Here is a 24,865-nt window from a genome sequence, read left to right as displayed (position 1 = left end):
AATGGTTCCGTATGGATGTTGTGATGGAGACAATCTTTGTCGTTCAGATTAGTGAGATTGAGCATGGTCTTCTGGACTAAACTAGAGGGTGCCATCGACATGGGTCTTCGACACATCATTGAGCACTCGTTTTTTTTTTTTTTTGGAGATGATCACCGGGAGGATCTCCCAAGCCACCCATCAGTAGTGCGGACTCTACAACTTCGTATTCCGTGCTTGCGTCTTTCGGTAATTGTGTTAAACTGTTGAAAGCTCCTGAATAACCTAAAGCTCTATCAGCTAAAAAGAGGCCACAAGAGGTATTCCGAAGAATTCAAAGTATTAAGGAAAACTCTTAAGGCCTTCGTTTATTTACATTTTTTAATATTCGTACACACTAAAGTAAAAAGCTCGCGGTCAATGTAAACTGTTTCAATGTTTAATGCAGAATAAAATCACTTATATATATGTGTTTTGAAGTCGAATTAGCGCACAGGTGTTCTTTGTTAGTCTTCAAAGTTACTGCAAGATCGATTTGCACAAACACAAAGAATAAACGCCATTTAACTGATCGATCAAATTATTATCTCTAGCTATTCAAAATGAGCAAAATTTAGCATACCCTTGGAAGAAGGATATTATAGAATTAAGGACTTGCTTGTCATTTCAAATGTATCAAATGCATAAATAGGTCTAAAACAGGTCATTCTGAGAAAACGTCATTATTAATGTATCAAATCAGCTTGGAAAGCTGAATTTCAACATGAATTAAAGGAAATAGGGTATACAATTGCCCCACTCCATAAATATGTAGTTGATATGTAGCCAATGTGTAGTTACCATGTAGCTAACATGTACAAAATGTAAATTTTTCATGACCTTTTTTGTTTAAACCTTATTCTATAAACAATCCAACCAACATGAGTTCTTATAAATAGCCAGTCTTGTACGAAAGTATTTCGTCAATCAGATAAAATTATTTGTTCAGAGCTGAAAGTCTTAGCTAGCCAGTAATATCAAATCGAATATCAAAATCGGGGAATATGGTTTCCAGCCCTCGACGGAGAACGATTAACCCATTGTAGACCAGTGGGTATATTAATATGCCACCGAAAATAATGAAAATTTAATCATTTTAGCGCAGTTCAGATAAAAGATATGGTTTTTTTTTTAAGCTCAGATGGCATGGATCTACAAGAAGAATTTACAATTAGTAATATTTTCCGCCATTTACCGCAAGTCGTTGAACTGATTAAATAAAGGGGGCTTAAGTGGGCTCTGTTCTCCAGGCTCATATAAACGAACACTGACAACAAGATTTTAAATTCTAAATAGAAATTTAATTTAATTTATCAAGATAAATTTTTACAATGCGCACACTGCTCCTAAGCAAAGCGGACGAGCACTACTTGGAGAAGTGCGCACGGGAACACCGGTTCTCGTACGGCATCATCATCGGCCATGTAAGTAACACCGCCACGTAGATTTGTTTGTTGTCCACGGCCCCGCTCGCTCAACTCTCTACCCCTCGCGCAATGCAACGGACGACGACGACAGCAAGCCGATCTGACCAAAACGTTTGTGGTCCATTTGGCCAGGAATAATGAAGACGATGTCGACCTGGAGGACATGACGGAAGTCGGACTGACCATAAGCTCGCAGGCGTTGGCCTCCCAATGGCTGAGCGCAAGCAAAATGTGTCCCGGCTCATTTGACGTCATCGGTATGTATGCTTGCACGCCCACTGAGGGGAGGAAGTACCATATAATGTGTTTGCTTTGCTTTGCAGGAATCTTTGTTTCCTCAGTCGATGACCAGAGTGCCGAAATAAAGACGGCCAAGAAGATATTCTCTGAAGTCTTCGAGTGAGTGTCTATTATAGAATCCAAAAAGAAAAGCGGCTGAATTTTACCCTTTCCTGCAGCATTCTATTGAAAAACAATAATTCTCTCGGCATATATACCACCGATTTGGCACAGAGCGACTACGCATTCCTCTCGTACTCCCTGGCCAACAAGCAAGTGGTGTGCAAGAGTTACACCTACGGCAAGTAAGTAACCAGCTCCGCTCCCCCTTGAGCCCCAATTGCGGGTCAGTCGTTGAGCTACTCTGAATATTCATTGTGTATCTTTTCTTTTACCAAACGAATTGCTTACACACTATACGTATTCAAATAGACATTGCAAGAAAACATATTTTACGGCAAACATAAAATGCATCATATGGTAAATAACATGAGAACTACTACTCGAATTTGTTTCAGTCCAATCAATTTTCATATCCTTAGCAGATTATTATAAATCGTTTTCGCATCTAGTCGTGATATATGATGATTTAGTTTTCTTTCCCCTGTTCGTACAATTCTGATTTCTCGGAATGCATTTTATGTATTAGTACACCCCATAATATCGTTATATTGTATGTGTTGTATTTAGCTTTCAATTGTGCCTTGCTTGACGGACTAATGCGAACTCTATTTATCTTCTCCCTTGACAGCGGAGGTACCTTCTCCAACATGGAGTTCAAGTTTGTGGACAAGCCGTTCGAGTGGATACAGATTGAATGCTCATACGACTTGGAGGACATCTTGCCCATAGTGGAAACGGTGCGTCGGATCAACATTGAGGACCAGCTTAAGAATGTTATACTTGCATTTCGCAAAACCATTCTTGTCAGCGAGGTGTTTCTTCAGAACGAGTTCGTCGAGGACACCATCGACCTGCAGACCTACATCAAGAAGAGTAAAAGCAAAGAAGAAGAACTCAAAGCCGCAGCGGGTAACTCTGCGACAACATCAGATAGCGATGTATCCGATGCTCTGCGCCTCATGGGCTCACAAGGATTCGTTGGCGGATCTGAGATCATTCGTGCCAGCATTCTACTCCCGGTAAAGTGTCAGCTTGCCAAGCCAACAGATATTAAGGTGCGCGAGTTCAACGGCTGTCTGCGTATGAGCGGTATCATCTCTACGCGCATCTACTGCAGTGCGCGGAACAGCATCGCGGACGTGAAGCGCTACCTGCGCGATGACGTTCTGCGCTCATTGACAACGCGCATCCAAGTCTACTGCGATGGCCTTACGGACCCATACGTCACCAACGAAGCCACCTTTATAAGCGAGCCGCCACGTCGAGTATTCTTTAGCCTACCTTCAGAAGGCCCGAGCACATCTACCGCCATCGCTGTGCAGTTTTCTGAATACCTATTCCGTGGTGAGGCTCCTACCGTTGTCGTGGCACAGGCAAAGCAAATCCTTGACGTGGAATTGGACCCAGAAGCAATTATCATGGATGCCGAGGGACAACCGGACGATATTAACTTTGCAAACGTCCTTGCAAGCGGAGACCAAGAAGACGACATACGCAGCACGACCAGCTCGATGCCAAACCCGGAGCTGTCGCGCAGCCTCTATATGCTGGGCATTGCCGTCGCCCTCCTGGTGCTGATGACGTCGGTGGCCCTTCACTACATATTGACTGACAAATAGGCAGCTGGGATGCCAATCGGATGGACTCCTCCCCCTATGTGTAGATCTTTGTACGGAATTTTTTTATATACAGATATACTATTATTTGCAAGTGTGCGCGTGTGCACACTCACCTCTCTCTTGTGATCGTTTGTTTTTATAATCCATTGTGTACTCGTAGAGGTAAAAAAATGTGTATAGGGGTCACGTTAAATAATTTTATTGTGGATAAAAAGCGTGCGCGGCATTTAACACCAATAAATATAAACTAATGCGTAATGTACATTTCTTTCGATCTTTGGTATTTCCCTTCCTGCGTTCATCTGTTTTACATCTCAGGAAATGATTTATCAGCAGAGCAGCAGAATTTGGAATTGTTGGAATTTCGATTACATATGTATGTATATGAATTCTGCTCAATTCTGTAGGTCTCTTTAGTCGAAACCTTGAATTCCATAGCAATTCCAATAGCGCCATAAATCGTATACCCATCTGGGTATTTCGATTTAAAATAGCTCTAAACTGATCTAAACGGGTTTCGGTTCTGCCATCAGACCTGACTTAATTGACTTAATTTACTATTCTACTCATTTTCGTTAATTGATCATTAAAATACTTATTAGACAGAGTATAAAGTCAAATACTTGCATTATTTACACATTGATTTGATTGTTGAATCTCTTAAAAATGTATAAAAATGTTCATTAAAAATGTGCTGCCAACTAAACTGTGGTTAAGTACATTGGTGAATCTCAGATTTCTGCATGTTCTTAACTTAGCTTACGGGAATACGAGATATACATACATATATAACTTTTTAACATATAACATAAAGTTGGGTCGAGTAAAAAAAATTATTTACGAGTTTCTATGTACATAAGGGAGCCCAGCTAGAACGAGATTTGGAGTCGAAACATCGTTTGAATGGTTTTTTTTAAACCCTTTTCGAATAGACTTAATTACATGCATGGACTTATTTAGGGAACTTCTAGCTTTCATAAGCTTGGACTCGTAATCTGAGGATTTACCTCACGGATCTTAAGGCACTTAAGGTATACATTAATCTTTCACAGCCTCTGCAACAGATCGGACTCAAGTCCCCAGCATCAATAAATCAATCAATCAGCAATGACTACTGCATCTTGCAGTTTCCATTGCAGTTAACCACGGACCACACCCAGTCGACGTAGTTCGGCACCCGGGCATATATTCCGAATTTGTTGCGCTTGGCGCAGCCATCGCCGAACGAAGTTATGCCAAAGATGGTCCACGGATGGTTGGGCTTGGTGGTGTCACGGCACAGTAAAGGGCCGCCCGAGTCCCCGGCACAGGTGTCGATGAGTCCACGGCGGTGACCAGCGCAAAACATGTTCTGCAATAAAGAATTCCCATATAGGATCCCGATAGAGTCTTGTATATTGATAAGTACCTTTGTGATGGTGTAGTCGTGGTAAACGTTTCGGCAGTTATCCATTGGGATGATGGGCACATTCGCTTTGTGCAGCACGCTCGTGCCCGCCGCATCGTGGTTGCGACGCTTTCCCCATCCGATCACCGTGCAGTCCACATTTTTGGGCAGTGCCTGAAAGGGTCGTGGCAGACAAGAGTAGCCAATCCAGGTGGTGGCATTGGCTGGCTTAGGGAGCCTTTGGAGAGAGAAAGAGACTGGCAGATTGAGGAGGAGTTTCCAGGTTAGTTAGACGCATTTCTACCCACCTTAGAAGTGCCACATCGCTGTCGACCGTACGCCTATCGAAGTTCGGGTGTTTAAAGCTCTTCAGCACCCGCAGCTGCACCTCGGATCCGTCCTCGTAGTCGAGATTGTGCTCCCCTGTGGGTCATATCATATAGCTAGCTGTCCCAGGACTAATTTTTCTTGAAATACCCACCTAGGCGTACGTAGAGCACCTTCCGAACACAGTGGGCGGCTGTTAGGACCCAGCTGGGCGCAACGAGCGTGCCTCCGCAGAAGGCCTCCTTGAAGCGGTTCAGGATGGCCACCTGCCACGGCCACTCCCCCTTTCTAGCCGCCTTGCCACCAATAATCTTCAGCATGTTGTTCATGTTGCGTCGTCCGCTCCCGCTGCGCGCGATGCCGCAGTGGAGCTTGATCGGCGTGTACTCTGGCCCACGATAGCCCTTGCTGGTCATGATTACCCCAAGTTCGTTGTTCGTAAGCCTGTTCATGGCGGCGTCCGACTGCCTGCGCTGCATGGCAGGAGCCGAGCCGGGACCAGGCCTCGTCTCATAGGCGGGCGTCTTCTGAAACTGGGTCTGCAGCCACTGCTGGCAGAAGCTTCCCTCCGTGTAGCAGTAGGCGATCTCGCGGAGCACCTCGCGACCGCACTGCTCGTTGATCCGACACTTTCTGAGAGAAGGATAAAAGGAATAGCTGGGGGTTAGGGACGACTTCGTCAGGAGTGGCTCAATCTTACTTGTAGCGTCGCGTGGTGCATTTCGGAGTGCACCTGCTCCACCGGCTCCACTTGGAGTAAATACGTCTGCGGCGTGGAATGAGTCCGTCTGGCGTGTATCGTTCCTTCGGCGACTGGGGCCAACTGTCGTTTCGGAAGTCGAGGTATTCCTCCGACTCCGGTTCGAGGTTCTCCTGCTCGAGATCAAAGTCCTCGTACTGGAAAATGTCGCCCTCTAGGCCGCTGCTGCTGTCCACGATCATGTTCCGTGGCCGCAGGGACTTTGGCTGCAAATAGTCGTCAAAATCATCATCTTCGTAGGAGTAGCTCGGCTTTTTAATCCTTTGCGGACGCTTCCTGGGGCGTTGTCGTCGTCTGTGGCGATTGTGTTTGAGCACAAAGAAGTCGCCGCGCTCTCCGGAGTAGCCCGAGTCATCAGATTCCTGTTCCTGTTCCTGCTCCTCTTCCTCCTCGCTGTACACCACTTTGGGACGATGCGATGGCACCCTGTGCACCACCTCCACCGATTCGTGGGGAGGACTTGGCGGCCAATAGCTGGTGGGTGGTTCTGGCGGGTGTGCTGTGGCGTATGTAGAAGAGGGACCACTTGAAGCAGCAGCCGCTGCATTGATGATTATCGACGGCTGGCTGTGATGCTCCTGCTGGATGTGCACCGGCTCTCTGGTTATTGTCTGATGCCACTTCATAGGTGGATGTGGTGCCGGATGGCAGCTGCAATGCATAGCACACATACCGTACATAGATATATTGAACACCTTTGAATCAATACCTAAAACTCCTCGCCACTCACCGTCGACACTTGCTCTGCTCCACGTGCTTGGTGTGACCACAACGGCGCTTCGCCTTGCAGTATCGCTCCCGTCGCTTGACGCACTCCTCGTCACAGGGCGTCCACTGGGTCCAGCGGCTGAAGGGCTGGTGATGGTTGATCGACCGTCGGCGGCCACTCCAGCGCTGGTGGGGCATACGCATCCGGTGGACCCGCTTTCCGTCGATCCAGTGGGAGCCGTGGTACGACCGATGGTGGCCCAGTGCGTCTCGTATCTCTGCATTTATGGACCTTTTCGCCTCTTGGACGTGCCCACTCTGACGGGGAAAAGCATTTCAATTACCAACAGAGAAGGCTTCGGTTTCCTGTTTTATGGGACGGGACGTGTAATGCGATCTGCGACCCACAGTTTCGGACTCCCATTTCAGCAGCCGCCTTAGGCCGGTCCGAGGCCCTAAGGAGGGAGCCTCTCAACATTTGCTTCACCCAGCTTCACCCATCTGCCATAAATCAGACAATGGCACTGGCGAGATGTCGCCGCTTTTTATTTGAAGTGTCATTGCTCTCGACAGTTTCGGTGTCTGCGTTCGCATTGGGATCTCGTCTCCGAGAAAAAGTACTTCGGTCCCAGCTCCAGTTCCCAATGCGACGCGCCGTCGGGCGCTATAAATAACATACGCTTTTTGCCGACACGGCAGAGCTGGCGATTGTCGTATCCCTACATCCACAGCCACAGCCACATCCATCCCAAGTCTAAAATAGGCTTCGATGGCAGCCGCGTATCCCTATATAAATCCCCATATAACTGTTACTTACAGAGGTAGTAATTGCATTTTGTTTGTTTTGGGATCTCTCCCCAAAAGTATGCCATACTTTATTTGACTGGCAAATAAATGAACCCAAGTATCAAACAGGGTATATTGCTCTATAACTATCGTCATATCAACTAAATTCCCACACTGAGATCAACGTTTAGTAAAATCCCCCGTCTATGTCTATCAAATTTTGGGGAACACTGGAACCGCGAAATTCTCATGAAATCATGCGGAAATACGAACCGAACCGAGCCGCATGCAATGCCCCCGGCACCACCTCAAGCTCAAGGAGACTCTGACATCGTTCCGGACCCGATTTTCAACCTACATATACATAAGTTTCGTTTCCCAATCAGCAATGACAAAAAACAAAACAAAAACCGAGAGTGCGACTAATTTGGACGCGGTAATTGACCTTGCAATTGTTAGTAGTACACACCACACCGTTCCGTTCCCCATGGAATGGAATTGTTTCGAGTTGACGTAATATTCAAATAGCTAGGTCAAGTGGGTGGGCGATCGGTATTTTATGTCAGCATCGATATCGGTATGGGTACCGGCATCCGAACATTCAATAGACTCACCTGAGTTTCGACCAGCAGTTGAACAACTGACAGGAATTCAAAAATATAGCACATTACTTTCATGCTTAGTTGCTAATGATCTCGTTGTCGTTGTGTTGGATAATAGACCGTCCACCCGGGGACGTTATAAATGCACTGTAGGTCTAATAGAGAAAAGAAAGAATAGTACAATACTGTATTAATGATTCGAAAAAGTATTGCCAAAATGTTCTGTATTTTAGAGTAAGAAAGAGATCCAAGATCCAAGAGCCAAAGAAAGGCTACTGGTTTTTGCAATAGTCCAATTATCTTATATAATGTATTGTATCTTTCATGTTGGCTGCACAAGCACAAGCACAAGCACAAGCACAAGCACTTGTACTTGAACCTGTACTTGTGGTTCGGTTCGGTAGGGTACTCTCAAAGGGGACTCATCTCATCCTCATGCTCATCTGACATGCTTTTAAGTGCCAATTCATTTGCCTAATTTACCCGAACTAAGCGACTCATTTGCGTCAAAGTAAAACAATCCAAGAAGTCTGCTCCGCTCCTTGTGGCACTGCACAATTAAACGATGCCAATGCCGATGTGATCCCGCTCCCGCTCCGATCCCGCTCCCACTCCCACTACAAAGCAAAAACATTTGAACTTGTATAAGACCTTAGCCCAAAGCGATCAAAAGCGTGGGCCAGAAAGTGAAAATTAATTAGCTACATACTCATACATGTACTAATTACAAGCAGAGTGGGGAATGGGGAAGGGAAAATTGAAAAAAAAAAAGCACAAAAACATAAAGATAAACTATGTACATACATTTTTTTCAAAGGCACAGCATTGGGATGATGCTGATGCTGGTGCTGGTGCTGGGGATTGTGGGATGCGAGTGCCTTTGTCGGTTTGGGGTACGAGTGTTTGTAAGGGGGGGGGTCTGGCAAACTAATACTCTCGTACTGGTACTCGTACTCGCATCCCCACCCCCACCTCTCACCGCTTTCGAATCCCAACTGCACCGAGGAATTTTAAGTAGTCCCAGAAGCAGCAGAAGCAACCAGCAATGAGCACAGCCTGTTGGTTCACGCGTATGTACAGTACATCGATCTTACGTCAACACTGAATGTTGACCATATTCAGATGGCGACCCAAGTATCTCGTATCTGCTGCTCATACATATAAGGTCAGATGCGCTGAAACCAGCTCCCACCATTAAGGACAGCCGCAAGGCGACAGGGCTGCTCTGGCGCTCGCTCTGGCTATGGCTCTGGCTCTGGCTCTGTCACGATGCAGATGCAGATGCATCTCTCCAGTTAGCGGATTCTGGTTCTTCCCCAAATGGGGTTCATTCCCCAAAACACACCAGAAATGTATACAACAAATACATATGTTTATCAGGTTTCCATTTAAGAAAACTAAACCGATATTTGCCTTGTTTATCAATCAATCATAGGTGTACAATTTCCACAAACAATAAATACTATTGTACTCGTACTACAAGCCTAAAATCCACTCGAGAAATGTCTATGGGTGTTGTGTCAGCGCTTCCATCTAATAAGCAATCCAATAAGATGATATTGGGTAACGCTGCCCGCCTGCCCGCCCTCCTGCCTGCTGTGCTGTGAAGTAAAGAATGTTTTCGCCGGTTGGAAATAAAATTCCACAACAAATAAAGCGCTAGAGAACTATTCATACACCTGACGATATATGGGTATGCATTAAGGTGGACATTTCCCGCTGGAATATACATATAATAATATTATTTCGAAAATTCTTACCATATCTTTTAAGGCTGTACTATATCTACACTTTCTGGCAATAAAGCGACTGGTATTATAACACAAGAACTATGTTACTCCCAGTATCAAGTGGAAGAGTCCACCCTAATTGTCATATAGTAGACGGAAATAGTACATTTGTGTGTGCGTGGAGCGACGCGGATTCTTAAATTAGAACACGATGCGTCCGCATAGCAAACAGAGCAGCAAACAGAGAAGCCGTCTCCGTCTCCGGCAGTCTCAGGCAGTCAGTCTCCCGAGATCTGCCTCCCTCCCGATCTGCGATCTGCGATCTGTGATCTGTCCGGGTAAACAAACCGCTAGCTGCCACTGGCGACCCGCAGCCGCCACTGGCACCGCCTCCGCCTCCACCTCCACCTCCGCCTTCGGCAGCATCGGCAACCACAGCGCTTTGCCTTACCTTGACAAAGTGCGATTAAAAATCAACTATGACGGGGTCGACGCGTCGACTTGGCGTCATAAATACTCGCACCATAAAATTATCGCATATTACCCAGATGTTGGATTTGGAAAATAAATGCCTGTGGCTGTGGTTCGGAAGCCAAATGTCCGTTTATCAAATTATCCCACCTTTTGCATACTTGCGAGTATATCTAATGGGCGAAAGAGCTCATAAATAAATATGTTTACTTGATCCCACCCAACGCCCAGCACAAACCAAACATGATCTTGCAACCCATCTTCAGGCCCTCCCACATCCACACCTTCTCGGCATGTGGTCGGTCAATAGGTTGTGTAGCTGTGGCTGTGGCGTATTTTGTTTGGAAACAGTACGCTCTGCTCTGCTCTGCTCTGCTCTGCTCTGCTCTGCTCGGCTCTTCGCTTTTTATGAATGAAATGTACAAATTTGGATCTCTGGCCAGAGATCAACAACTTCCACAGATGCGTTGGCTAAGCGGCCACTGGTGGGTCCACTAGTGGGATGGGATGTGTGCTTATTTGCACCCAATCTCTAGCCGGCCAGCCAGCCAGCCACAGTGTCTGGTTGGACCGAGCAGCTGTCGCGCTGCGTTGCAGTGGCAGGTCCGCGGGCGCCCCCGTTTAACGAAATGCAATTTTAATGACGCACCGCACCGATTACCGAAAGATCGAGCTTCGTTAGCTTTTGTCTATCTGGTGGGCAGCGGTGGGAAGCGGTGGGCAGGCAGCCCGTGGGCAGTGGTGCTGTGGTGGCCGAAATCGCGTCACAGATTCGGGTTCTCTTAATTTATTAGTCGGCGGGACCCGTAGTCCGGTCGCTTGTATCGGAAACCGTTTTCGATTTCTTTTGTATTAGGCTACGCATTACACTATGTAAATGTGGTTCTGCGGCGACTAAGTTTGGCGGAAGTTGTTGAAAATAAATCATGCTTCGACTGGCGCACGCACACTGCCGCAGCAGATACGTCGGCGAGATGCCATCACAAAGATGCCTCTCCCTCTCTCCACATCCCCCTACTCCACCAAACACCCCAGAACAGTGCCGCCCATTTTCAACAGATGAATTAAACGCATTTTAAACACAGATGAGAGCACATATGTGCATATATGCTCATGTACATGTACATGTATGTACATACATATGTATGTATCAGAGTTCGCATGAATGCAGATCCGCATATAGCATAGTATATTCGAACACAGATTGTTGTCATGAATGAAACTTATATGTCGTACATACTCGTATATCAGGCGGCAACTGCACTTCGATTCGCAACTTTTCAGAATCATAGGAGATGCATTTTGAAGGTAATTTCAATTCAAGCCGATTCGATACGATTCGATTCGATTCGAGTCGAATGTCAACGTTTGCCCAATGTTTACCTGCTTTTCAATATTCTCAAAAGGCAGCTTCGCGCACTAGACAGGCACTTTATGTATTTCGTATTTGAGCAATTTTATTTTTACACAGACAAAAAATCAGCGGCACAGAGGCATAAGCCACACCACAAGAACTGCGATCCGTAGTCCGTTGCCTCTCCTCATAACTCCACACCACAGTGGCACAGTAGCACAGTAGCGAAGTAGCAGAGCACACAACCGATCCGATCCGATCCAACCGACGGCTTCTCGAGAACTGAGCGGACGCCAATCCAACGTTCGCTCGGAGCTGAAAAAAACGTCCCATATGCGACGACTTTTTCCACACACATTTCGGCCGTGCACAGTGCGTTGGAATAGTGGGATAGTGGGAAAAATTTACGTAGTATTTCGTATAGCTTCTTCCAAGCGAAAAACCCAGGCCAGGGCACGCACATATGTCTGTCTGTCTGTCCGTCCGTCTGTTTCTTTGCTGCCTCTGCGGATAGGTGATCCAGACGCCGCCGAATCATGAGAAGGTGCCGCTGCTGGTTGTAAACCAAGTGTTACACGCCGTCGACGATGAAAAATGAACCAACTTTCCCGATGAAATACTTTACTGTTTACAATTAAATTTAATAATTTTATGATCGAAAAGTACACACATGCGTACGTATATACATGCTGCGTAGAAACCTACACTTTGATTTGGATATTAAATGGCTAAAACGTATGCTATTTACATTGGCATGGAATTGCTTGGCTTTCATCTTGGGCTGGAGCTGGAGCTGGAGCTGTAGCTGGAGCGTCACTATTGATAGCAGTGCCATGCAGCCACCCGCTCGCCGGGTGGAGTCTCCCGGATAAGACGCATCTGCTCCGAGCCCGTGTCCCCAGCACGATCGCCCCCGATCAGAACTGTGCCCAGAACAAGTTTCTTGCCCATCTTCTTCGTGGCCAGTGTTACCCGTACGACAATGTTCTCCAGCTGCTCCAGACTGCGGAGCGGGATGGTTATTGTTCCCTCATTGGCGTCCGTACCATCGTCCCATTTGGTAGAGAGCGATGGGAAGAAGTTGGGCGACTTCCAGGCATCTATGTAGATGCCATGCTCAAAGGCAGTGGTCTTCACGTAGACTCCAGCACTGGCCGTGGCCTCCAGCTCGTCCTTGACTTTGTTGGAGCAGCGCATGCGCGTGGTCGTCACGCGCAGAACGTATCTGCCGGACTCGATATGGCTGGCATTGCTCATGCCCATCTTCCGCTTCACCTCGGCGGTCATTCGTTGCCAATTGTTCGATGCAGGTCCTGGTGCAGGAGTTGGCGACGGAGTCGTCTCGGGAATGCCGCCGCCTTCTGGTGGCTCCCCCTCGCCGAGATCGCGCACCTCGAGGGCCAGCTCGACAACGCCTTTGGGAGAGTTATTAAGCTGGAAATAAAGTGCGACAATTAATTTAGCTGTTGGGATTGCCATTCCAAATAATTTGTTTTCTTGTGTTGTTGTGGTTTCCCAACTGCAATCGGCGGAGTCAGCTTTCACTCTGGACAATTAAGGTACATCTCCATTACGTTGAAAAACATACACTGGGCCGCTGGGACGCTTGGGCGCCATGTCAACACAAGTTCGGGTCAGGTTATTTGGTAACAGTCATATATGTACGCACAAGCAGTAGTTATGTCTTTCTTTATTTCTAACTTACAGTGTTATTGTTGTTGTTGCTGCTGGACGATGTTTTGGAGACCGTCGTCGTTATATCTTTGATGGGAAGCCATAGCTCTTCCGAGGAATAGCAGCCAGTTCGTGCATTCCGCTTAAAAAGTTTGGGCTCCAGGTAGCAAGTGACGGAACCTGAGAGAACCGATCAGCGAAGTTTCGAAGAATGTGTGTGTCCCCACTTGACACTCACCTATGTTCCTCCGGGACTCGCTGATGGTCAACGGTGGCATGGCATCCCTTGGGTTCTCCGATTTTTTCTTCGTCTTTCCGTCGTTCGGCTTGCCGAGAGCTTCGGGCTTTGATTCGTTGGGAGTACCCGGCGATGAGTCAACCAAGCGCTGCACAAAATTGGAGCTCCTTTCCTTCAGCGAGCGGTATGTCTTGTTAAAGCGATTAAAACTCTGTTAAAACAGGGATGTTAGCCAACAAAGGGGCGGGCGGATCACTCACTGACTGACTCACTGCGGCAGGTAGTTCCAGGAGAGCGTACACGGTGAAGACCACAAATTGGCCGGCAAAAAGTTCGTCCGGCTCTGGGACGTGAATCGTTTGGCTTGTCTGCTGGTGGTTATTGGTGGAACGGCGGGACAGCATGTCCCGTGCGGAGCCATGTTTCAGTGAAGATCTGATTAATGAAACCTTTAATTTCACTAACAGCGGAAAAGCGGGCCATAGTTCTTACTTAATGTCTGGAACCAGTGGAAACTTGAAGTTTTCATTGAACTTTGGCCACGTGTTGGTTTGAATGCTGCTGTCCAAGCGCTTCGTTCCGGGAAATAACTTCACCTGAATAGCAGTACAAAGAGAGAGTCATTCAAACGATATGGAAAGCGATATAAATCATCATTACCTTTATCAAATAACCCTGAACGATCTTGAACCCGAACAGGGAGGGAAGATGTCGGGCGGCTATGAGATGGACATTGAGTTCTGGCACTGCCGCTGAGTTCTTGGTAGCACTCTCGCCGCCAGCGGTGTCGATGGTGATCTGAAAGCCAATCTCCGGCTCTAGTGCCACCGAGTGGCGGGAGGAGGCCTGTGAGGGCGTCTGTTGGCCCGGCAGCAGGGATCGTAGCTTATTCATGATTGTTGCTCGGAGGGGGGTTCTACTCGACTACGCACTGCATTACGCGTCGCGTTCTCCCTTCCCATTCGATTGCGCAAAGTAACGAAGCGATAATTTTTGAAAATGACTTAACACCCGCCGGCTTCTCCTTATCTGTGTGACTCGTACTTCGTGCTGATAAAAATTGGAGCTACCTTTTATGGGTGGGGGTGGTGGTGGTGGAGAGATAGAGAAATATCTCTCCGGCTGGAAAGTGCAGCCAGTGGCGGCTGTCACATGCTCAGAGAGCAATAAACCCCAAAGCTTAGTTCGTACACTGGAACAGCTGTTCGCCCAAAGCTTTCTGTTTGATTTCTTTGTGTGGGAAAGCTCGCTCTCGCTTCTCTCATTCACTTGCTAAGTAAACTGCTCATGTCAATAAATCGTGACCGTTGGAATTACACATAGATACCCGATGATTCTCCCCAATAGACAACAACACTTATAAACATTTCATAGATTTTCATCGGCTCAAATCATTGCACTCCAGGGATACATATATGTATTAGGTACTAGATTGGTCCGCCGTTCCAGAGACTGATCGCGTTACTACTGGAATTACTCAGCTCGTGGGTTTCTACGTACAGGTAGGTCGAGAATCACTTAAGGTCATTTAGCACAGGCACAGAGCGCGAAAATTAACAACTTAAATTAAGATTGGAGCCGCGGTGCCCTCTCTCTGGATGATGCTCATGCTCGCGCGCTCCGATTCAACTGAAAAGTTAACTTGAGAATTACTTCGTATTGCGGCCATATAATAAAGAGTACAATCATAATGCCGACACTCATTCTCACGTCCGCAAGTATGGATACACACAGACACACACACACACACACACAGCCAAGCACAGGCAAAAGAACTTTCGTCCGGAGAGCTCTGTTCTCTTGCCGCTATAGAATGCACTAAGATTCTCTCGAGGCCGGGCCGGGGGCCGACGACTGTGTCACCGTTATCGCGCTACAAAAGAGCAACTACTTCTTCAGACACGAACTAATTACGATCGCTGGCACGGCACGCCTCGTTGTTCCCTGCCATCCCATCCGGCTTTGAGTGTGGTGTGCCCCAGAATAACCCTCCTCGTGCCGTCTGTAAATGTATTGTACCCATAATTGGATCTGTTTAACAGGGATTGCGTTCAACAACCGAATCAGTATGTCTCCAATGACACCATACACTACACTCACGACCTCTCAACCGTTCTGTTCGGTTCGGATAAGCTGTGATACGAAATGCTAGCTTATTAATTTAAAATTTACTGGTATACATTATGGTAGTGCCATGCATTAACCATTTTATGGATACACTCTCCGGTAATATCCATAAGTGTCTGAATTTAAGGGCCTGATCGCAATCATATTTTAACGTTTTTTTCAGACCCGTTTTAGGTACATTTGCGGAACTGTTTTCTGAGTCCCGCCTATATGTAAAATATATAGAAACCACTCAAAGGAAATACAACGAATAAATGAAATACCTAGGATGTTTCAAATAATTCAAATTCACAAGAATATATACATATATTTAAATAGACATTTTTTTGTAACAGTACATAACGCATGGATCGAAGATACAACTCGAAAACTCAACCGCAACTTCGTCCTCTGGCGATACCCCTGTACCGCCTGGCATCGGTGTGTCCTGAGAGCGGAGGGAAGGACGAGGGAGAGATGCAGAGAGTTCCCAATTGCATTGTAGTTACAAATATAATTTAGTGTTAATGCTTTAAATAGGTACGAAAAGTGTGCATGCCCGCGCGTATTTGTCAGTTGTCTCAATGGTAATGTGACCTAATCCTAGCTTAGTCTACGATCAAGGTCCTCCGGCGGGGTTCCTAGTCAACTTCCAGCTTCCTAAAACTACCGACAACTCCGGCGTCGAGGTCTCCGATATCGTTGCCCGCGAAATTGGCCGCATCCTTGGTGATCTCAATGCGCATGTCGTCCAGGGCGAGAATGGCAGCACGGCGCTGCACCAATTTTTGTTTGAACTGGGCAATCATCTCCGCCATGGGCACAGTGCCGCCATATTCCTTTGGTAAGATGGCGGGATCTATCTTCGACTTGGACAGAGCATCGACATTTTTATGGACCTAAGGAAACGAGGGGAAAACCAGAGCTTAGCGCGTCTAGGGATTGTGTAACTGAATTGAGTGTTCGTCTTACAATTATGCGCTTCTTCAGCTTGTCGCTGAGCATAGATACGCCCAGTTCTATGATTCTGTTGGCGTAGTGGGGTATATTGACGAAGTGGGTCTCCTTGTGCCGCATGGGTGTCGAGTTCTGGATGCACTTGACAATGCTGCGTAGGTCGGTCAGCGACCAGAGGCTGACAAATCCCATATTCATGCCACTCTCGTCGTTGATGTATACGTATCCTGCCACCTGCGAGTCCTCATCGTCCAGAAGGGCCTCGCAAATGAGGCTGTGCACACGAGCCATTTGCACAGAAGTAAACTGAATCGAAAGTAAAGTTATTTAACGTTATTGCATATGCTTTTGTAGTATACAATGATCAATGGTCTCGTACCTTGTAAGGATCGAACTTTGCGGCCACCGAGAAGATGACCTGGCGCCCGATGGCATCCCGCTGAGGCAGCGGCACCAGGTAACCATTCTCGAATATCTCATTTATGGCCGGATCATTGATGTCCAGATGCTGGAACCACTGCGGGAACAGCTGGCGAATGGTCAGGTAACGCTCGAGCATCTCGCAGGCCGACGGAACGGAGAACTTTTTTGTGCGTAGGAAGCGCAGCAGGAAGACGGCATCGGTGCGGCATTTCTTGATATGCGGATGCTTGTCGATCCACTCCCGGAACTGGGCGAGCGCCTGCCGACGTATATTCTCGTCCTCGTGCAGCTCCTCCTTGGCCACCACCTTCATGTCGGCACTGAGGCCACACACATACGGGTAGTCATAGTCGCCACCGCTGGCCATGGGACCATTGAGTTTTGGTTGTTGCAGCACCTCTGTTTCGAGCACTAAGCGAAGCAAAGCAAATCAAAAAGTTGACCGGTTAAAATCGCATTGGCTATTAATTTTCTTGATCACTAATTGGGTGGTCGGCCTTGAACACACACACAGACCAAGGCACAGCCAAAGACACCGTTGCGGTGTCCGCTGAGTGCGCTTGCTCAACCCCGAAACACGCTAAAAATCATCGAACTCTCAAGGGTCACCACAGTTTAGTAGCCCACATCATCAGCGCATACCTATGCAAACACATATGTACATCTATGACTACTACTATTGTGCAGCCAAGTCTTAGGTGTCATGGTGGATGGTGGATGGTGGATGGTGGATGGTGGTTGGAGGAGTGCAATGGCTCTCCAGGTGTAGATGATGCCCACATCGATTTGAATATGCATGATATCTCTTTGTTGGCTAATCTGTAGGCGGAGGCGGCGACGCCGGCGACGGCGGCTGTGGCGCTATCATTTCCGTAACTTTCCAGCTGTTTTGGAAGCTGGTTCCATTGACCGTGACCCAAAAACGGCCGCCAGTTTAGTTTTGCATATGAAAGCGGTATCGTCCGATCTCTGCTGTCTGCTGCTGTCCGTCGTTTGTGTTGTCATTTAATCGGCATTTAAATTTCTATCCATCCAAAACCCATCCCATCGAAAATAAAGCGAAGGTCAAAAGAGAGATGGTCTGGACTGGACTGGATTGGATTGGCTGGGTAACTGCCCTATAATTACGTGTTTGACTTGCCTTAATGAAAGCCCTCCTCGCCTGCTGCGGCTGCTGCTTAAGTCCACAGCCACTAAATAAACACCGAAGAGACCAACTATGTATGTATTTTTGGTCAACAAACTGTTTACGAGCGAGCAACCAGACCGCCACATAGGCCATGCCATGCCATGCCATATCTAGTCGATTCCAAAATCAAGTTTTTTCCACTTTCATGGCCTTCACACAGTTTTCAACGTACAACAAACGAACTGTCCGTCAGTCCATCAGTCCGTCAGGTTAATCAGTTAAGGCTCTGTTGTAAAATTAAACGTGTAACATGCCCTGCTTTGAATACGCTCAATTTATTGCACATATCGAAATATACAATATTGTATGTATGGTACATAAGGCCATACATGCATACATGTACATAAGTAGCCCATAACCCATTCAGCATTCAGGGGAATGGCAATGGATTGTGGCAACTCGATCATTTATGGGGACAGCAGACCCGACCAGATGAACATGAAGATGAAGATGCGGCGATGGCTGGAAACATGCGATTCGTAACAATTCAGTTTCTTCTTTCTTTTCTTTTTTTTTGCTCTTCGGGCATCCGCTCTGCCAATTAGCCCGATGGTTACATCACAGCATAAAAGCTAGCCACAGTTATAGCCACAGCCACAGCCGAAGTACGTTTATACGCCGTCTTATAAGTCCAGCATTAAGCTTGGAGTGGAGTAGAGTGGAGTGGCGGAGAAGAGAGGAGAGGAGTGGAAAGTGCAGGCCCCAAAAATACGCTCAAAACTGGTTTCTGACTGCTCCAGGCTTGCGCTCCCCAACCAGCACTACTATCCACTACTAGCCATCCGTACACTCCTCCAAAGTAAGGTATTACTTGCTCAATCCCACCCCATGACCGTGCCCCATTGGCAGGCAATTCGTTCGTTGCTTTGGCTCAATTTCGATTTTACGACTCGACAAATTTGCATTTTCATTTCCTTTCCGTATTATCGTATAGATTGCATTTGCCTCAATTACGGGGCATCAGCGACTGGACTGGTGCATTGTACAATTCGGTTCGTCTGGGCCAGAACCTTAATGTTCGGCGCATGAGTAGCGATTTGTATTCATGTGTCAAAATGATCTGACAGAATCTATTATTCGAAGTTCGAACTGTAATCAGCGGGCTTCATTAACGCATCTGGAATTACAAGCACGTTCCAAGGCTGACTATTGGATGGCCTACGACTACGACTCCATTAGATGTCTAGATAGTATCTATGGGAATCGATTCCATTCCTCGCAGATTTCTAGTCGAGGTTGACCAAAGGAAATCACGTCCATGGACATTGCACAATAAAAGTACTTGCCATGAATATTTATACGAGTACTAAGCCAACCCACGGACAGACAGCACACAACTTGCATTTTTACTATATACCACCGCCACCGACACCACCACTACCACCACGTACATTTTCCATCCAATCCACTTTGCGCTTTATGGCGTTGGCCAACTTCGGGGGACAAGACCTTGCAGGCCTTTGGTGTTGGTTTCACAATTAAGACAGCGAACAAAGCTACAAAAGTTGGCTACACTCGTAATATAGTAATTGACTCATACTCATCGCTTGGGAAAACATCAACAGCAACAGCAACAGCAATGGGTCAATAGTTAGTTGTGCTTGTTAATGCTTCAGTGATAAGTACTCGCTTACTCGCTTTCCGTACACACTGAGTGAGCTGTCAAGGCATTACGACTTTTTTAGGGACCCAGACCATGTTTCGTAGGTCAAAGCCTCGATCTCGAACTTAATGGGATGGGCTCCCGCTCCCGCCCCCCCCCACACGCCCAAACGAATCCTAAGAGGTAGTAGGTTAAGCCAAGCAAACGACGCATGCCGCAATAGCGTTGGCGCATGCGCAACTGCTGCTGAGCCAAGAGCCAAGACCCGAGAGCCGAGAGCCCAGAGTGAAAGCGAAAGTTTTTCTTTGCAGCGCAAGTAAGCTTTTCTTTTCCCGAGCATGTGTACCTCTCAATCCTTTTACCAACTGTCTGCCCATATATGTGTCCTATGTATGGCATAATTCTGATCCCCTCAACTCACTTTTTGATTCGATTTACGCACTGGCACTGGTACTGGGTACTGGGTACTGGGTACTGGGGGTACGGTACGCGAAAATGACCGAAGTTTCACAAGTAAAAAAATTTTAAAATGCAAGAAATTATATAACACTTTCTGTGTGTTATGGGATGTGTGATAGCGCGCGTTGCTTGGGGATCGGTTCAGTCAATCTCCTCCGCTTTTGGTGCGAGCTCCGCAACTGGCGTCGAGACGATGTGAACGTGGGGACGCTTTGAGCGAAACTGACGATTTTTGGTTAACTGAAAATTTATTTAAGCCACGCTCTCGGCCGTTGGTGTTTCCACTCAATTGACGCTTGAGTCGGAGTTTGAGTGGGGATTCCGAGCCGAGCCGATCCAAGCCGAACCGCTGCCGCGACGCAACGCAACGCGGCAGCATATTGCGCTTTTGGTGGAAGCAACGTCCCGTCCCGTCCCGTCCTATGTAAGACCTCTTTAAAAGCCTTTGGATGATTTTGTGCCTGAAAAACAAGACACGTTTCTTTTATGACAGAGATCTGTAGACCAAAGCTAACAAAAAATCTAACTTTACTACGAAATTGGGGCCAAGAACCTATCCTATCCTATGGTCATCATCTTCCCCTAAAACCAAAGCCAGCCGCGAATTACCATCCAAGGGTTCAAAGGCGAAGTACCAAAAATATTCATTCAGCGCGTGTTGTTTTTCATTATCTTTTAACATCTGTGGGGTGCTCATGCGATGAGGTGACGTCACCCTAAGGTACCCCTAGGAAGTAAGTAGATTATACAGTGTACTGAATAATCCACAAATAATTAGTCATCCGTAATGGTAATGGGTGTAATAACATTTTCATGCATCATTTCGGATCTTGGCGCATCTAATAACGTGCACATGCCCATTGCCGAATATTTGGAATTTAGTTCGATCCAGCAATAACCGAAAATATCCAAAATTCTAACCAAAAAAATTATAATCATTATTATATTTTCTAGCTATATCATTTCCGGTCCTACAAAGTATACATATATGAAAATATGTGTTCCTGGAACATCAGCCACAGATCCACAGATCCTCTCCCTGTTAATATTGTATGTAGTATGGATAGAAAGAGTATTTAGAGACACTATCTCTCCCAAGATTCAAGTTTATAGCCAACAATGAAATCTCTTCGGGACAGAGGCTATCATTTTTGTTGTTTAATATTTGTTTAAAGCAGCTTTACAACTCTATAACTTTATTTGTAACCAGTCCAAGGCTAGACCTTATCCAATCCAGCTCTTCTTTTTCGGATTACAATTATTTATAGGCTTGGATGTCGAAGGTGCTATGGCAAAGGTCTATGCTCCCATTTGGCCAATTGTCGCTGGAGAGGGGAGATGTTACTTGGGTTCTCTACACTCTAAACACCTTTCGCGAGGGGTGAGTAAAGATCAGTGCAATGGTTTTAATGAATTAAGAGGGCGCGTTGATCTCTCGGATGACCTTGACAATTACGATCAGCTGCAAACATATGTACATGTAATAAAAGTAGTTGTGCCTTCAGAAAGTTGTCAGTAAAACGTGAGTAAAACCAAATAATGTTTTTATAATCGTTTGTAGTTTATTTGTATTAGTTTGGCACTTGGTTTAAAACTCAATGGAAAAAGGATAGTACTTATGATTCTGGGCCTTAATTAAATTAAGTGGCACCAAACGCTCGCCGCAGTTGAATTTATCGAGCACAGCGATCTCCTCGGGAGTCAGCTCAAAATCGAAGAGGGCGCGTTGATCTCTCGGATGACCTTGACAATTACGATCAGCTGCAAACATATGTACATGTAATAAAAGTAGTTGTGCCTTCAGAAAGTTGTCAGTAAAACGTGAGTAAAACCAAATAATGTTTTTATAATCGTTTGTAGTTTATTTGTATTAGTTTGGCACTTGGTTTAAAACTCAATGGAAAAAGGATAGTACTTATGATTCTGGGCCTTAATTAAATTAAGTGGCACCAAACGCTCGCCGCAGTTGAATTTATCGAGCACAGCGATCTCCTCGGGAGTCAGCTCAAAATCGAAGATGTCGAAGTTCTCAGTTACGCGGTTAATATTGGACGACTTTGGTATAGGTATGGTACCCAAATCAATCTGTCACAAATGAAAATTGAATTAGTGAGAGCCGCAAGACTAAGATTTGTGAAAAGTATTACCAAGTAACGAAGAACTATCTGGGGCGTAGTCTTTCCGTACTTTTTCGCTATGGCCACAACATCTGGCGAATAGATATAGTTCGGCTTCTGAACGTCAGGCTTCGGACGGCCCAAAGGAGAGTAAGCCGTGACGGTGATGCCGTGCTGCTTGCAGAAGGCCGTCAAAGGCTTCTGGTTTAGCCCTGGGGAGCACTCCACCTGATTCGTGACAGGCTTTATCTCGCAGTTGGCCAGAATACGCGCCAACTGTTCGCTGTTGAAGTTGGACACGCCGATGCTGCGTACCAGTCCCTGCTTTACAAGCTTCTCCATGGCCTTGTACGTGTCCAAGTAGTCGATGTCGCTTAGCTGGAGATTTCCTTCGTCATCCTTGGGCAGCAGAGTCTCCTCGTTCACATACTTGTAGCCAACGGGCATGTGCATTAGGTACAGATCGATATAGTCCAGGCCTAAGGTTCTCAGCTGCTTGCGACAAATAGGCTCAACGTACCCCGGATCATGGTGTACGTTCCATAGCTGCAACATCATTCGACATACATATAATGCGATGATCTTCGAGTTATTTTGACTCTTTCACTACATACCTTTGTGACCAGGAAAATGTCCTCGCGCTTGACAACTCCTTCAGCAATTCTGTCCCGTATAGCTCGACCCACTTCGACCTCGTTTTGGTAAAAGTATGCGGTATCTATATGCCGGTAGCCAATATCAATCGCATGCTTAATGGCAGCCGTCCCATCCCCGTCAATTGACTGCAAGTAAACAGCACAGATTCTTCATTTAATCAACAGGTAGCTGAAATGTGTTATGTGCGGCGCATCTGGTATGCAATAGTGGGCTTCTTTAGAAGAGGACACGTACGTTTCAGCGTAAATACAGTGGAGGGAGCAGAGTCGCGCGAAGAGACCCATCGGGACAACGTTCGAGCATATGCAGAGGAGCAAAAGCGTTTGGCCAAAGAAAGGTACAAGCAACTTTGAACAGATCGGCCATTTATTACAATATGAAGGTGAACCCTAGTTTTTCCCATATTTAAATTCTAAGCCTCATATGGATAGTGCTGATGATCTTTTGCTTTCGAAAACTTCCAGATTCGCAGGCCTCGATTGAGTTTCCCCAGTTGCTGGAGTTCCAGCGGCGTGAGGCAGAAGTCAAAGATATCCAGGTTCTCGGAAATGTGAACCTCCTGAGCCGCCTTTGGTATGGGTATCGTGCCAATATCCAGCTGGGTACAATTATACTAGTTAGCGATAAATGATCTTTTTGTAAGTTATCTGCTAATTATACCAAATATCTGAGTGCCAATTGTGCAGGCGTCTTGCCATATTTTCGTGCTAGTGCCAGCACCTCATCATCTGCGTAGAACGAGGGCAGGGCTCTGCAGGACTTGGGACGACCCAAAGGCGAGTATGCGATAACAGCGATGTCGCGAGTCTTGCAAAACTCCATCAATGGCGTTTGAATCAATTCCGGGTGACACTCTATCTGAAGCGCCGCTGGCTTGATACGGCTGTTCTGCCACAGTCTTTCCAATTGGAGAGTATTAAAGTTGGACACGCCAAGGCTCCGGACTAGCCCCAGGTCAACAAGCTGCTCCATGCTCTTGTATGTGTCCACAAAGTCCACGGCACTACGAGGGGGAGCATCTACCAGATTAGATCAGCTCGAGGGATGAAGGGATGTAGGGCAGCAGCCTAGAACTCACTTCGTGCACAGCTTGTCGCCATCATGTGGCATCAGATCGTCGTCCGAGACATATTTCACTCCCACGGGCGAGTGCATCAGGTACAGATCGATGTAATCGACGCCGAGCAGCTTCAATTGCAGATCACAGGCGTAGCGCACCCGCTCGGGCTCGTGGTAGATGTCCCAAAGCTATGATGGTGCCATGTATACACAGACACACATCTTCGACTGCATCCCAGACTCACTTACCTTGGTAACCAGAAACACCTCACTCCGCTTTATTTTCCTCTCACTTATCAGACCTCTTAGAACTTTTCCGATCAGCCCTTCATTGCGATAAAGGTAGGCGGTGTCTATATGCCGGTATCCCGACTCTAGAGCATAGCGCACCGCATTCTCACAACGTGTTTTCTTTAACTAAAAATATGTACATATGTAGTACATATGTACATAGGTACATATAAGAGTACAATGTCCAAGATGCATCAATAAAGATATTGCCCGCTGTACTATACGTAAAGTCCCTTCCAATTTCACAACTAGAAAAGTTAATAATTATAAATCGGTAGCTTACCTCGTAGGTCCCCAGGCCCAATATAGGCATTTCGTAGCCATTGTTTAACTTTACAGTTGGAGCGAGCTTCATTTTAATTTTTAAAATAAAAATAAAAAAAATTCCAAAAAAATATCGCGGTCGAAAAAATAAATGTGGCAGCAAACTGCCGGCGCTAAAATACCATACTATTTCTCATCCAATAAAAGTTTTGAATAAAGGTTTTTATATTGAAATCA

The 24,865-nt window shown here is 46.4% G+C and overlaps 5 protein-coding genes and 1 long non-coding RNA gene across 9 annotated transcripts; 2 read left to right on the top strand and 4 right to left on the bottom strand.

Annotated features, from left to right (window-relative positions):
* The first annotated feature begins 1,252 nt into the window (after nucleotides 1-1,252).
* On the top strand, nucleotides 1,253-3,728 carry LOC108152906 (protein odr-4 homolog). The gene is made up of 5 exons (XM_017282554.2): nucleotides 1,253-1,442; nucleotides 1,537-1,702; nucleotides 1,769-1,844; nucleotides 1,904-2,029; nucleotides 2,476-3,728. The coding sequence occupies exons 1-5, from the start codon at nucleotides 1,350-1,352 to the stop codon at nucleotides 3,464-3,466; spliced, it is 1,452 nt and encodes a 483-aa protein (XP_017138043.1). The 5' UTR covers nucleotides 1,253-1,349; the 3' UTR covers nucleotides 3,467-3,728.
* Nucleotides 3,644-11,886, bottom strand: LOC108152905. Of its 2 annotated transcripts, none has more exons than XM_017282551.2 (8): nucleotides 11,621-11,886; nucleotides 8,049-8,191; nucleotides 6,671-6,966; nucleotides 5,881-6,591; nucleotides 5,335-5,813; nucleotides 5,162-5,276; nucleotides 4,875-5,091; nucleotides 3,644-4,817 (listed from the first exon to the last, which is right to left on the bottom strand). In XM_017282551.2, the coding sequence occupies exons 2-8, from the start codon at nucleotides 8,109-8,111 to the stop codon at nucleotides 4,578-4,580; spliced, it is 2,121 nt and encodes a 706-aa protein (XP_017138040.1). In that variant the 5' UTR covers nucleotides 8,112-8,191; nucleotides 11,621-11,886; the 3' UTR covers nucleotides 3,644-4,577. The 2 variants fall into 2 exon arrangements, with proteins under 2 accessions (XP_017138040.1, XP_017138041.1); XM_017282552.2 differs by lacking the exon at nucleotides 11,621-11,886 and adding an exon at nucleotides 11,478-11,603.
* A 336-nt stretch (nucleotides 11,887-12,222) lies between these two features.
* On the bottom strand, nucleotides 12,223-15,142 carry LOC108153540. 2 transcript variants are annotated; one of them, XM_017283607.2, is made up of 6 exons: nucleotides 14,164-15,142; nucleotides 13,996-14,099; nucleotides 13,764-13,938; nucleotides 13,504-13,693; nucleotides 13,297-13,445; nucleotides 12,223-13,025 (listed from the first exon to the last, which is right to left on the bottom strand). In XM_017283607.2, the coding sequence occupies exons 1-6, from the start codon at nucleotides 14,395-14,397 to the stop codon at nucleotides 12,408-12,410; spliced, it is 1,470 nt and encodes a 489-aa protein (XP_017139096.1). In that variant the 5' UTR covers nucleotides 14,398-15,142; the 3' UTR covers nucleotides 12,223-12,407. The 2 variants fall into 2 exon arrangements, with proteins under 2 accessions (XP_017139096.1, XP_017139095.1); XM_017283606.2 differs by having other exon boundaries at nucleotides 13,504-13,714; nucleotides 13,776-13,938.
* A 759-nt stretch (nucleotides 15,143-15,901) lies between these two features.
* LOC108153611 (clavesin-1) lies at nucleotides 15,902-20,474 on the bottom strand. The gene is made up of 4 exons (XM_017283710.2): nucleotides 20,203-20,474; nucleotides 16,946-17,400; nucleotides 16,582-16,872; nucleotides 15,902-16,508 (listed from the first exon to the last, which is right to left on the bottom strand). Coding segments are annotated over exons 1-4 (1,005 nt in total). The 5' UTR covers nucleotides 20,204-20,474; the 3' UTR covers nucleotides 15,902-16,250.
* Nucleotides 20,475-21,962: 1,488 nt separating this feature from the next.
* On the top strand, nucleotides 21,963-23,692 carry LOC108151340. Its single transcript, XR_001774725.2, has 3 exons — nucleotides 21,963-22,061; nucleotides 23,179-23,396; nucleotides 23,479-23,692. It is a non-coding gene; the product is annotated as an uncharacterized LOC108151340 (long non-coding RNA).
* Nucleotides 22,077-24,836, bottom strand: LOC108151337 (1,5-anhydro-D-fructose reductase). 2 transcript variants are annotated; one of them, XM_017279891.2, is made up of 5 exons: nucleotides 24,648-24,836; nucleotides 24,323-24,490; nucleotides 24,093-24,262; nucleotides 23,675-24,017; nucleotides 23,390-23,612 (listed from the first exon to the last, which is right to left on the bottom strand). In XM_017279891.2, exons 1-5 carry the CDS (start codon nucleotides 24,717-24,719, stop codon nucleotides 23,427-23,429), a joined length of 939 nt encoding a protein of 312 aa, XP_017135380.1. In that variant the 5' UTR covers nucleotides 24,720-24,836; the 3' UTR covers nucleotides 23,390-23,426. The 2 variants fall into 2 exon arrangements, with proteins under 2 accessions (XP_017135378.1, XP_017135380.1); XM_017279889.2 differs by lacking the exons at nucleotides 23,390-23,612; nucleotides 23,675-24,017; nucleotides 24,093-24,262; nucleotides 24,323-24,490 and adding exons at nucleotides 22,077-22,325; nucleotides 22,388-22,903; nucleotides 22,972-23,139 and having other exon boundaries at nucleotides 24,648-24,775.
* Between the last annotated feature and the right edge of the window lie 29 nt (nucleotides 24,837-24,865).

The sequence above is a fragment of the Drosophila miranda genome, chromosome XR (genome assembly GCF_003369915.1).
Source record: "Drosophila miranda strain MSH22 chromosome XR, D.miranda_PacBio2.1, whole genome shotgun sequence".
In the NCBI taxonomy this organism is placed as follows: domain Eukaryota; kingdom Metazoa; phylum Arthropoda; class Insecta; order Diptera; family Drosophilidae; genus Drosophila; species Drosophila miranda.
Note: the sequence above shows the minus strand (reverse complement) of the source record. Positions and strands in the feature narration are given on the sequence as shown.